Source organism: Bison bison, unplaced genomic scaffold, assembly GCF_000754665.1.
Source record: "Bison bison bison isolate TAMUID 2011002044 unplaced genomic scaffold, Bison_UMD1.0 scf7180017864284, whole genome shotgun sequence".
NCBI lineage: Eukaryota > Metazoa > Chordata > Mammalia > Artiodactyla > Bovidae > Bison > Bison bison.
The window spans coordinates 295,094-308,278 of record NW_011494856.1 but is presented as its reverse complement, the minus strand read 5'-3'; the positions used below and the strand labels follow the sequence as shown (position 1 = coordinate 308,278).

The following is a 13,185-nucleotide window of genomic DNA, read 5'->3' as shown; positions in this document are numbered from 1 at the left end:
GTTTACGGCTGCGCTGGGTCTTTGTTGCTGTTCATGGGATTCCTCTAGGTGAAGCAAGCCGGGGCTGCTCTCTAGTTGCAGTGCCCAGGCTTCTCATTGTGGTGGCTTCTCTTGTTGTGGAACATGGGCTCTACAGCGCTGGCTCAGCAGTTGTGGTGCATAGACTCAGTTGCCCTGTGGCACGTGGGATCTTCCTGGAACAGGGACTGAACTTGTGTCCCTTGCATTGGCGGGTGGATTCTTAACCACTGGACCATAAGGGAAGTCTGGTTCTTAGGTTTATTTATGCACTTTATTTTATGTGTGTTATTTCTATTTATTTTTAAGTATTTATTTATTTGGCTGTGTCAAGTCTTAGTTGTGGTATGTGGGATCTTTCATTGCAGTGCACAGATTTTCTAATTGTGGCACACAGACTTAGCTGCTCTGTGGCATGTAGAATCCTCTCAGACCAGGGATCGAACCTGAGTCCTCCACATTGCAAGATGGATTCTTAACCAACAGACCACCAAGGAAGTCCCCTATGTGTGTTATTTCTCAATTAAAGAAGAAAAAGAAAAAAACCCTGCCCCCAAACCCATACCTCGGTCTCAACCATAGAGATACTGGGGCCTTCGTGTCAGCAGTTTAAGAGCTCCTTAAGTGATTCTAATACGCCGCCAGAGCTGAGAATCCCTGTGCTGTGTAGAAAGGAGAGAAGAAACTTGACCCATCAAAGAAGGGTTACAGGAAGCAGGAGAAGTTGCTGAACATGAGACCAGAAAGGTAATAGGTGACAGATTGTTCTGGGCCTGGCAGGTAGGGAAGTTGAACTTTATCTTAAGAATAATGAAAAGCGTTGAAGGGTGGTAGGAAGTGAGAGGACTTGTGCAGGTGTGCAGCTGGTATGTACTAGCACTGCCTATAGCCAGCATTCCTGTTGACTGCTCATTAAGTGTTTAGAATATCTCTGCTGAGAGTGACATGATGTGTGGAGAATGAGGTTTGAAATAGTTGAGGAATCTTGAACTGGGTTTGGTGACTGAATGAATGTGCAGACTGAGGGAGTGAGATGTTAAGGTTTCTGACACAAACAACTGGTGAAGTAGGAAGTTTGGGGGAAAGGTAACGAGTTGAGGTTTAGACATTATGAGTTGAAGTGCCTCTTGGACATCCATGTGGAGATGTTTAGTAGGTAGTTGGAGTCTGGGTTTCTGTGGGCCAAAAGTGAAACTTGAACCAGAAACATCATTTTGTTTTTTGGGAGTTGGTAATACCTAGTAATTTCTTCAAATGGTGGTTGAAGCTATGAGGAGAGATAAGATTATTTAGAAGAGAGTGCAGTATGAAAAGAGAGACTAGAACTGAACCCAAATTCTTTGAAACTCCAACGTTTAATAGTCAGGTAGAAAGGAGAATTCTGTACATTAAGAAAGGCAAAGATCCATTTATCTGTACATTCATTCATGTAGTAAATCTATATTGAATACCTAATATGTGCCAGGCACTGTGTGAGTCCCTGAGGATACTGCAGCGTACAAAAAAAGTCCCTGCTTGTGAACCTTACATATATTGGAGGGAGACAGACAATAAGCAAATCAGTGAACAAATGTATCATGTGAGGTGGTAGTAGGTGCTACATTCAGTTCAGTTCAGCTGCGTTTGACTCTTTGCGACCCCATGGACTGCAGCACGCCAAGCCTCCCTGTCCATCACCAACTTTCGGAGCTTGCTCAAGCTCATGTCCATAGAGTCAGTGATGCCATCCAACCATCTCATCCTCTGTCGTTCTCTTCTCCTCCTGCCTTCAATCTTCCCCAGCATTAGGGTCTTTTCCAAGAAATCAGTTCTCATCAGGTGGCCAAAGTATTAGAGTTTCAGCTTCAGAATCAGTCCTTCCAATGAATATTCAGGACTGGTTTCCTTGAGGATTGACTGATTTGATCTTGCAGTCCAAGGGACTCTCAAGAGTCTTCTCCAACACCACAGTTCAAAAGCATCAATTCTTCAGTGCTCAGCTTTCTTTGTAGTCCAACTCTCACACCTATACACGACTACTAGGAAAACCATAGCTTTGAATAGACGGACCTTTGTCGGCAGAGTAATGTCTCTGCTTTTTAATATGCTGTCTAGGTTGGTCATAATTTTCTTCCAAGGAGCAAGCATCACTTAATTTCATGGCTGCACTCACCATCTGCAGTGATTTTGGAGCCCCAACCCCCCCAAAAAAAGTCTCTCACATTGACACATCATAATACCCAAAGCTCGTGGTTTACCCTAGGGTTCACTCTTGGTGCTATATAGGTTATTTTTGATGTGTTCTCTCTTGGAGGAGAAATGAGCATGGTCAGAAGCCTTTTGGGTTAATGTTGCTTAGTTAGCTGAAACCAGTGCCAGCTTTGTCCAGAAGGAAAGCTCTTCTCAATTCCTGCCCCCTGCTGAGAAGAGCTGGGCCTCTTCTTGGATATGAGGATGTGATGTTCTAACTGGGGCTTTCCAGGTGACTCACTGGTAAAGAATCTGCTTGCCAATGCAGGAGACACAGGAGATGTGGGTTCAATCCCTGGGTTGGGAAGATCCCCTGGAGGAGGAAATGGCAACCCACTCCAGTATTCTTGCCTAGAAAATTCCAGGGACAGAGGAGCCTGGTGGGCTATAGTCCACAGGGTTGCAAAGAGTCAGAGACAACTGAGCAACTGAGCATGATGTTCTACCAGGGATAGGAACATCCCTCAGGTAGGCTGGGTTTTACACAGCCCAGGAATCTGACTCCTCTTTTCTCTGTGGTTAGGCCTGCTATGTGCTGTATTCCAGGGGAGACCTTTCTTGCTAGTTCCAGGTCCCAAGCCAGTTCGTCTTCTCAGCCTTTACATTTTCATCTAGAGGGTCCCCTGCTCTCCCTTCAGTCCTATCCTCATTCTAGGTTCCAGGCTGTTTTATCTCTGCAACCTCATGGTCTTGATCAAATCTGAACGTCTTCTCAGGGTTCATGGTCTCAGTCATATACTCTTTTGAGCCTTTTCTAAGGGTAAGTGTGGATTCTGATCCCATCAGAGTCACTACAGAGCCTGAGTGAAGGGGGAGAAATTATTTTCAGAGATGAAGCCCCTGTTTGTAAAATTTAGTCATTTCCAGATTCTCCTCAGGTTCCAGCCAAGCACTGAGGAACAGTCTGATCAGTGTCCTTCTCTTCTCTCTCTATGCTTTCTTCCTTGACTGCTGTTTCTCACTTCTTTCCCTCTGAGCTTGTGTCTCACATCAGACAATCCATTGTCCAGCTCAACTACAGTGGCTCTGCTTTGCATGCCTTCAGATATGTGTTCTCTGGGGATGAGTTAGTGTTTATGACGAGAAATGAAAGTGGCTGGGAGAGGGAGAGGCATTAGGTGGATACTGGATATTGGTGGTGGGAATTGGGAGGCTACACTCAAGAATTCTCTTGTCTTTTGGCGGGTTATGGTTTGTTATAAATCCATTCATTCATGCATTCATTCATTCAGCCAGCATTTACTGATTTCATACTTGACAAGATGGTTATTAGGATCGTGCCATACTGGGCCCTGGGGGATAGAGTGAGTCAAATTTAGTCCTTGCCCTTTTCTGGCTGTGGCATGCGAACAACTCAGAGCATGAGAATTAATATAACAGAGTTAGGTACAAAGTGCTTGGAACATAGAGCAGTAAATGATTAGGTCTGTCTAGAGAAAGGAGAGGAGCTTTGGATGTGAGGGAAAGGTCTTTGTCATTTTATCTGCCCATGGTTCACAAAGTGTGGTCTGCAGACCATTGGGGGTCACCAAGGTCTTTGGGGGGGTCCAGAAGGTCAAAGCCATCTTAATAATAATACTAAGATAGTATTTGCTTTTCCCATCCTGTGTACATTTGCACTGTTGGTGCAGAAGAACTTAGTAGGTAAAACTGCTGGCATCTTAACAGGAATCATGACTGTCACAAAATTGTGCCAGTAACCATTGCATCCTCCGCTCCATGCACTGTCAGGTTTTTTAAAGTTTTTAATAGAGAATTAAAAATTTTTTATAATTTATTGAATTGTTTCTGTAGTATTCTGTGTGATAAAACAGGAAGTACACTTTAAGCACTTAATGCTGCATATCGAAGCCTGATGTTTATCTCAAGGAAATGCATTTGTGCAATTGAGCGAAACTACCTCCCTTTTTCAGGGAACACTATTTTTACTTGAAAGAATAACTGACAAATCGCAATGACTGAGAGTTGTGTTTTTGGCAGACATTTTCTTGAAAATGAATGAAGCAAGTGTGCTACTTTAAGAACAACTGGTAGTATTTGTTGCCAATGATAAACTTCCAGCTTTTAATTGAAAATAAAAGTTTCAGAAAACTTGTATCTGCCACAATAACTTGACAGCTTCCCTAAATTTACAGCCTTTTTTTTTTTTTAATAGTGATTATTTTGATATTGAATAATGAACTGTGTCAAATTTGGAAACTCTGCTTAACTCATTGAATCACTAGTTTCCAAATGATTAGGATATGTTGTTTCAGAATCATCCATGGATAAAAGATCCATTCAAAATGCAAGATAGACTACAAGGTAGAAGATGGATTTTACTGTGACAAAGTACAAAAAGTTCACCTGTATAGTTTCAGATTTCACATTGTAACCTTTAACAAACTTACTACTTGTTGAAGTTTTGGTGAAGTATCAAAGAAGACTGACCACAATTATCTGAAAAATTATTAAAATACTCCTGCTTTCCAACTGCATATCTATGTTTTGATTGAAGGCAAAACAACACACTGAATGCATAAATAGATATAATAAGGCTGTAATAGCTGTTTCTATCAAGCCAGACATTTATAAAAATGTGTAACAGTCCCACTCTCCTCATGAATTTTTTTTGCAGAAAACAATTATTTTTTCATAAAACATGCTTCTATAATATATATGGGGTTTATATTTTAATTTCTAATATAATAAATATCAATCAGTTTGGGGAGTTTCAGTTTTTAAGTGTAAAAAGTGGTCCTAAGATAAAAAAAAAGTTAAACTTGGTCTTGTGCTCTTCTCTCTACCTAAAATTCTCTTTTCTGCCTCCAAAAATCCTTAAATGATTGTAGAACTAGTATTTAGTTATTCATTCAAAAAACATTTGTTGAATATTTATCAAGAACCTGGCTTTTTCTTGCTGCTGGATACATGGTCTCAAGCCTTTATGGGGAAGATGGGTTAAACAACTATAACACTGTATGTGAAAGAGACTAAAAAAGCAGGCTTAAAACTCATTTAAAAAACTAAGATCATGGCATCCGGTCCTATCACTTCATGGCAAATACATGGAGAAACAATGGAAACAGTGACAGACTTTATTTTCTTGGGCTCTAAAATCACTGTGGATGGTGACTGTAGCTATGGAATTAAAAGACGCTTGCTCCTTGGGAGAACAGCTCTGACCAACCTAGACAGCATATTAAAAAGCAGAGACATTACTTTGCTGACAAAGGTCCATACAGTCAAAGCTCTCGTTTTTCCAGTAGTCATGTATGGATGTGAGAGATGGACCGTAAAGAAAGCTGAGTGCCGAAGAATTGATGCTTTTGAGGTTCAGGATGGGGAACACATGTATACCTGTGGCGGATTCATTTTGATATTTGGCAAAACTAATACAATTTGTAAAGTTTAAAAAATAAAAAATAAAAAAAAATAAAAAGAATTGATTCTTTTGAACTGTGGTGTTGGAGAAGACTCCTGAGAGTCCCTTGGACTGCAAGGCAATCAAACCAGTCAATCCTGAAGGAAATCAGTCCTGAATATTCATCGGCAGGACTGATGCTGAAACAGAAGCTCCAGTACTTTGGCTACCTGATGCAAAGAGCCGACTCCTTAGAAAAGACCCTGATGCTGGGAAAGATTGATGGCAGGAGGAGAAGGGAATGACAAAGGATGAGATGGTTGGATGGCATCACCAACTCAATGGACATGAATTTGAGCAAACTCTGGGAGATGGTGTAGGACAGGGAAGCCTGGCATGCTGCAGTCCATGGGGTCGCAAAGAGTTGACACGACTGAGCGCTGAACAACAATACTATGTGATAAATGTTACCAGTGATAGACATGTAAATACTGGGGGAAGACAGGCTATTGTCAGACACTCACTTGCCAGCTCACCTAGAAACATTCTTTTGAGCAATTTGATTGGACTGTACTTCCTTTATTTGACTCTTTATGGTCCATAGAGGGAAAGTGGCTGAAGTTAGTGAAAGATGGGAACTGTTTACTTGCTGCTCTGGCAGGAAAAAAAGAGATAACAAATATATTTAGTGTCAATTTCATGCAAGCCCTATGCTAAGTGCTTTAACAATTGTCAGTCAGTCAGTTCAGTCGCTCAGTCGTGTCTGACTCTTTGTGACCCCATGAATTGCAGCATGCCAGGCCTCCCTGTCCATCACCAACTCCCAGAGTTCACTCAAACTCACATTCATCGAATCGATGATGCCATCCAGCCATCTCATCCTCTGTCGTCCCCTTTTCCTCCTGCCCCCAATCCCTCCCAGCATCAGAGTCTTTTCCAATGAGTCAACTCTTCGCATGAGGTGGCCAAAGTACTGGAGTTTCAGCTTTAGCATCATTCCTTCCAAAGAACACCCAGGGCTGATCTCCTTTAGAATGGACTGGTTGGATCTCCTTGCAGTCCATGAAAAGTCTCAAGAGTCTTCTCGCAACACCTAATTCTAACAAAACCATATGCAGCAGAATTAATTATCCTTATTTTGTAAGTGAGATGTTGGAGGCTGGGAAAAGTTAAACAACTTGTCCAATATCATATGGTTGTAACTGATGAAGCCAGAATTTTGACATATGTATTCTGACTCCAAGGGCAGGGCTCTTGCACTGTAGTAATAATGTGTTGCTAAAAGTGTGGATTTTTTAAGGTAATTTCCAGATGGATCTGTGAAACCTTGCCAGGTTGGAATGTATTAAGAAAGATAGTAAAGATCTCAGAAAGGAGAGACCTCATAGGCAATGCTCCATTGAAGGGATTTTTTGTGAATTTTGTCTGATGATTTTTCTGGACAGGATTCCATGGCAATATAGGGCATCAAGACTTTGTATTCCCTTATCCTCAATTCCTTTAATCTTTCTCTGTGCCAAATGACGCCAGAAGCAAAAGTCACCTGTCTGTCTGATCAGGTTACAAACTAGAGCCTGATGTTTGAAGCCCAAACATGTTGGACCTGTTGTAGGCCAATCAGGCCCAGCCTGGAGACCCCAGTCCCTAGAGCTTGGTAAACTATTTCCATTATTTTTAAAAGCCTAATAGAAGTGCTTTACTTCAGATAATCCTGTGTGTGGATACAGGCTAGTGAAAAGATTAGATTTCTTTGTTTTGGGTCAAAAATCTGTTGATCCAGTGTGCTTCAGTTGTACTACCTAGGGAGCTCTAGAAATGGTGTCAGCAAAGTATGGTCCAAGGGCCAAATCCAGCCCACTGTCTGTTTTTGTAAATAAAGTTTTATTGAAGCACAGTTGAGTTCTCTTACTCATGTTTTGTCTTTGGCTGCTTTTGTGACAGAGTTAGATAGCTGCAACAGAGACTGTATAGCCCATAAATCCTGAATTGTTTACTGTCTGGCCTTTTACCGAAGAAGCTGTTGACTCTTAGCATAACCTCAGTTCTTTCTATTATGGCACTTAGCACTTGGTATTTTAATTGCTTATTTCCCCCACTTTTTTTTCAAATCTAATATATTACTTTTTGAAGCATTTCATACCCACAGTATAGTGGAAAAGACAGGCATGAACATGTATAATTTAAATATGAGTCAATAAATGCTATAATAAAAGCATGTACAGCAACACTGTGAGGCTCACTCAAGCTGGTCCTGGCAGAGTCCCTTGCTTTTATAACTGAGCTCCTTGAGAGCAAAGATGAGGTCTGCTTCATCTTTTCATCCCCTGGGCTGATTATAGACCCTGACATATAAACAGAACTCAATAAATGTTGTTTGAATGGGCATATCATATGCTGATCAAAAAAGCTATTATAGGCAATTATATATGCCTTTGAGTAGTATAAATACAGGAATAAGGGAAGAAAAATGTTATGTTGGTTATCCTAATCTCAGTGCTGTTTGCTTCATCTCCAAACTAGTCATTACTTACTGCAGTTTGTTTGGGATAAGTAGTGGATAGGAGTCCATGAATAAAGCAACCGTGTTAAGAGCTCTTGTTGGTGAGGAAACTAGAAACAGTGCCTTAATTTTGGGCTATTTTCTACTCTTCTCCCTCAGTATCCACCACACCTTTACCTCACCTTCCATATTCTGCTCCAGCTTGCCAGGACAGATAGAGGAACATAGAGTCTATGGAGGTACTTATTTCTTTTGTATGCATACTATTTATCTTATTTTTTCTTTTCTAAAGCCATTTTTTCAGTGTGGTTCTTACCAGCATTACCATCCGTGGCTTCCAGAAGATACAACTAACTTAAAGCTATCTGGTTACCTTGGTGTAAAGGCAGGCAGGTGAAGTGCTGGCCTAGGAGTCAGCAGACCTGGGCTCTTGTTGTGCCTCTATAGTGGCTTTTGACTTGGGATACATCTGTTAACATCTGTGAGCTTCAATATTCAACACATTTTTATTGAGTTACATCTGAGACTTAAAAAATTTTATATTTATACCCCTCCTCATTTTGAAAAGGATTTGAGTGACTAGCAAGTGATAAAGAGGTGACCTGTCTGATCTTGTCTCTGTTTCTGACCAGCAGATAAGTAAATGATTAGATGGATGAGAGCATTTCAGGTCTCTGATCAGGGCTTTCTAGAAGGCTTCGCAGCCACAGCTTCTTCACCTTGTCTTTGCTTCCTCTTCTGTGACTACTTCTATTTGGGAAATCAGGATCTTTCTTCTATCTTCATTGGGGATGATTTGAAGAGTATTTTGCCTAGAAAGTAGTTTTCAAGATCAAGGTCAAAAAAAAAAGAGGAGTTTACACTCTAGGAATTGGAAGAAATGCCAAAAACTTTAGTTAAAATGTCTTTTTCAAATAGTGAACTTGAAGCCTGAAGAAGGGAAGTGATCTTAGAGTCACATAGTAGAGCTACAACTAGATTCCAGGCTCTTTCTGCTAGGCATTTTCCAGGTTCATGAGAGGATTAGGTGTCATGAAGTGGACTGGGTGGTTTTTTGCTGTATAACTGTATGGTGGTGGGCAGAGGAGGCTTCACTCCACACCTCCCGTGCAGTTGTGTCAGGCATGCTCAGGACCTTAGATGTCTAATAGACAGCTGAAGGCTGGCTCGGAGAAGGCGTACGATGTGAAGGGTTTCCCTGAGTAGCCTGTGACTGGCATTATGTATAGAGGCAGTGACAAAGCGAACAAAGAGGAAAGCTATGTAGTACTCTGGCATTGGAACAAATGGGCTGTTTTCCTATTTCTAGAGAGATTGTATTAATTTACATTTGTTTGTTGTTTCTTTTGAATATGTATTTCTTTGATTACTAGGGAGACCTTGTCCTGTGTTCATTGACTATTTGTATTTTCTCTCATTTGTATTTTTTTTTCTTGTTGAGTTATTTATTCATGCTCTTTGTGTAGATCCCAGTGTATTCGTAGTCCTATGCTTGACTTCCCTGCCAAGAAACTATTAGGATAATAAAGCATTGTTCCTAAATGGGGAAGACAGTTAATAAGAAACACTCTTCTCGCTGTTAAGTGGAGTCAGATGTTAGAAGCTAGGGACAATGAGACAGGTGGGTAATAGAGCTGGGCGGCAGCCCCCTGTAACATTGTCTCTTGCTTTTCCTGTACAGAGTTTTGCCGGATCGACAAACCCCTGTGCCACAGTGAGGATGAGAAGCTCAGCTTTGATGCAGTCCGCAGCATCCACAAGCTGATGGATGATGATGCCAATGGTGATGTGGATGTGGAAGAAAGTGATGAGGTGAGCTCCCTCACCCTGCGTGGCTCTCTTCTCTTCCTGTGCGAACAGTCCCTGAAGCTGTCTAGACAGGCTCTTCCCTGGGGAGAGGTGTTCTTGCTACTGGCTTGTTCTCTAGCGTCGCATCCCTACCAGGGAAGGTGATTCTCAGCAGAGCAGCCTCGAGGAGCAGGCCTTACCTCTCTGTCTGTGTCTGGACCGGCCCCCGTCTGCCTGCCAGCTGGAAGCACAACGCTGACCGAGCTGTGCTGTTTGAGAGGGAGAGGGAGCCCTGAGGCTGGTCTGTACAGTTTGCCTGCGTCCTTATTGTACTCCTGCTGGAGGTGGAGGGCACCCATCTGTCCTGACTCTGTGTTCAACCCTGTGCTGGCCTGTGGAGGAGAAGGCAAGGCAGTCAGATCTTGCCCTTTGGAAACTTATACTGTTTGTGAAGAAGAGACAGAGGTTCCTAGAAAGGTCGTTCTGAATTCCAGGTTGCAACTGCTAGAAGTCAGTTGAGTGGTCCAGACAGCAAGAGTGAGAGGAATCTCTGGATGGAAGAGCCCTGTTATTGTTTCACCTTTGGGCATTACTACAGCTCCAGTTCCACAGAGTACAAAGTACAGAGTACAAAGAGCCCAGAGTACAGAGCCCAGAGTACAAAGTCATCATGTGTGAGAAGATTGAAAAATTCCAGTTGTTTTCAGGCTCAACTTGAGCCAGCACTTTGGTGAAGCTGCCAAATTATGCCCAATCTCTAGTAGTGATATGGTGTATATCTTGAGGGAGGAGGTAATTCTGGTCTCTCCTTCCTGCTGGTTAGTCCGCTTTTAAATTTTGAATTCAGTTCTGGATTTCACATTGTCAGAAACATCTTGAAGCAGTGAAAGCCTGTACGGAGGGGTGACATGACTGATGAGGGGTGTGAAAACCATGAAATGGAGAGCATTCAGTACAATTCAGTGTCTATAAGTATCTATTATATATGTGCCAGGCACTGTTCTAGACGTGGCGAATGTGACAGTAAATACCTATAATTACATAGCGATACAGCTGTCCTTATATAATTTACAATCTAATGAAGAAACTTTAACCTGGAAAAGAAGAGATTCAGATAATACAATTCCTATCTTCAAATAAAATAGAAGTAGAGGAATCAGGCTTAAAAGATGATAATGGTTAGCAATGAAATTCTTACTCTATGCCAGGCACAGTGTTAAGCTCTTTGCATAGTTACTCTTTTAACTTTGTTAACAGCCTTATGAAGTTGGTATTATCGTCAAGGACTGGAATTTTGGAAAGGTTAAGCATTTCGTTCAAGGACACGCTGAGTATGAGCACAGATCTGATTTTAAAGCCTATGCTGTTAAGTACTGCTGTATTGTCTCTCTTATTCTAAGGGCGGAACCAGGAACACTGTGGGGAAAGTAAAATATAGGCATATTCTTCTGGAGTAAAGAATCACCTAACAGTTCTATCTCGTCACAGTAGAGGCTTCCTTGGTAGGTAGATCGTGAACTCCCTGTCACTGAAGATCGGCAAGTGGAACACAAACCTCCACTGATTGGTCTACTGAGGGGATCCTTGATCAGGTTGAACTAGATAATGTCTAATGAGAGGAGAAAAATAGACTTCCTAGAGGAAACGTAGAATTGGGATAGAGTGGAAAGGGATGGGGCAGCCTGAGCAGTAGGAAGGAGCGTGAGCAAAGATGTGGAGGCAGGAAGAAGCATTTTTGGTAGGTTTGGTGGGACAGAGTGACTGTGGTGGAAAACCACAGGACAAAAACCTGAAGAGGAAAGGGGGCCCAGGCAACCAGGCTGAGATACGTATACGATCTGGCAGCTGTAGGTTTTTAAGGGCAACAGCCATGATGACTGTATCTGAGCTTTTGGTCACATCTAGAAGTGTCACTGGCTTTCAAAGGACCCAAATTTTATTTGTCTGTGCTGGGAATAGTGCCATGTTCCTGGTGGTGAGAGAGGCTGAGAGGTTTCCTGACGTCTCTCCAAGGACCTGGCCACCCAACTGGGAGGTGCATGGCATCACAGTCAAGAAGGTGATGTGTTCCAAGATCCACAAATTCCTGGATATCTTTGTCATCTGCTCCTCTTTCTTTTTTCACTTTCTGCTGAATTACTTTGTCAATGAGAGGAGGAAGAAAATGTTCTTTTTAGAGGAATGTACCACAACAAAAAGCTCATCAGCACAAACTGTTCTAAAATAACACAAAAGCTGTCACCCTGCTCTTCCCTGTGCCAGTGGTGAGCTGTTCTTTTTCAGTGGAGCTTCTGCCTGCCTGGGCTTCTTCATCTGCTCTCCCTGCAGTGTCAGGCCTCTGGTGGGCAGAGGGGCCTGCCAGTCTGGGTTTCTCATGATCAGTTACAGGCTACTTTCTTTTTGAAACATATAGTCGTGGTAGCAAAGTCTATGTGTTTAAGATAGTCTCAACATATATGGAGTTCAGGATCTAACTAGACCCATTGGGTAGACAGGTCAGAGCTTGGTACATTGGATTATGGACTCCGAGACAGCAGAGATGAAACCCTGGTTGTGCTAGTGATCAAGGACCTGAGGTTTTTATGACCCATTTAACAGAACTGCTGATTACCCAAGGAGCCTAGTAGCAGTCTGCGAGGATACTGTATTCAGGCCTCATTTATTCAGCCTCATATCAGTAAGTTTTTCAGATAACTGAACTATAACCCGATTTCTAGATATTTAAAAATTTTAGCCATTCTTGAGGCCAGGTTTCCGTCTTACAGACTATTGTGAACAGTCTTAACTTTCTTTGGATCGTTCAGAGCAGGCCTGCACAGCCTCTTGCACTGTTAGCCTAGTGCCCGCATTCCCGTGTGCATTGTTGTGATTTCTTTTTATAGTTTCCTGTCTCTTCTTTGATTCATTCTCATTTCTAATTGTTCTATCTCTGCTATGAGCTATGAAGTTAGACTTATAGTACACTGAGATTCAGCCACCATTTTACAGAAAATATGTAGTCATTTGTGTGGAGGAAGCCAGTTTGGCTTCTCAAGTGCTATTGTTGCTTGCTTTTGTCCTAGGCAGCCAAGGATTGAGGGCCCTTCAGATGAGCAAGATGGCATTATTGACACTGGTGTCCTCTTTGTAAAGCTGATAGGGAGTTCTTGCAGGCTGGCAGGGTGGGAATTCATGACCTGTGTTCTACTGAAACCTCTGGTGGAGACACTGCCTTTGGACAAAGGATTTGCAGCCATAGTATGGCATTTCAGCCTGTCCTGACAGTCTGAGGTGTGTAGACAAGAGCCTTCCTAAAAACACTGGCGGC

The 13,185-nt window shown here is 42.2% G+C and overlaps 1 protein-coding gene across 2 annotated transcripts in view; it reads left to right on the top strand.

Moving 5' to 3' along the window:
- Nucleotides 1–13,185, top strand: part of STIM1 (stromal interaction molecule 1) — a 206,220-nt gene that overhangs the window by 106,320 nt on the left and 86,715 nt on the right. For both annotated transcript variants that reach the window (XM_010849444.1, XM_010849443.1), the window contains exon 2: nt 9,772–9,902. In XM_010849444.1, the coding sequence (XP_010847746.1) occupies nt 9,772–9,902 (131 nt within the window). The remainder of the gene's footprint in view (nt 1–9,771; nt 9,903–13,185) is intronic.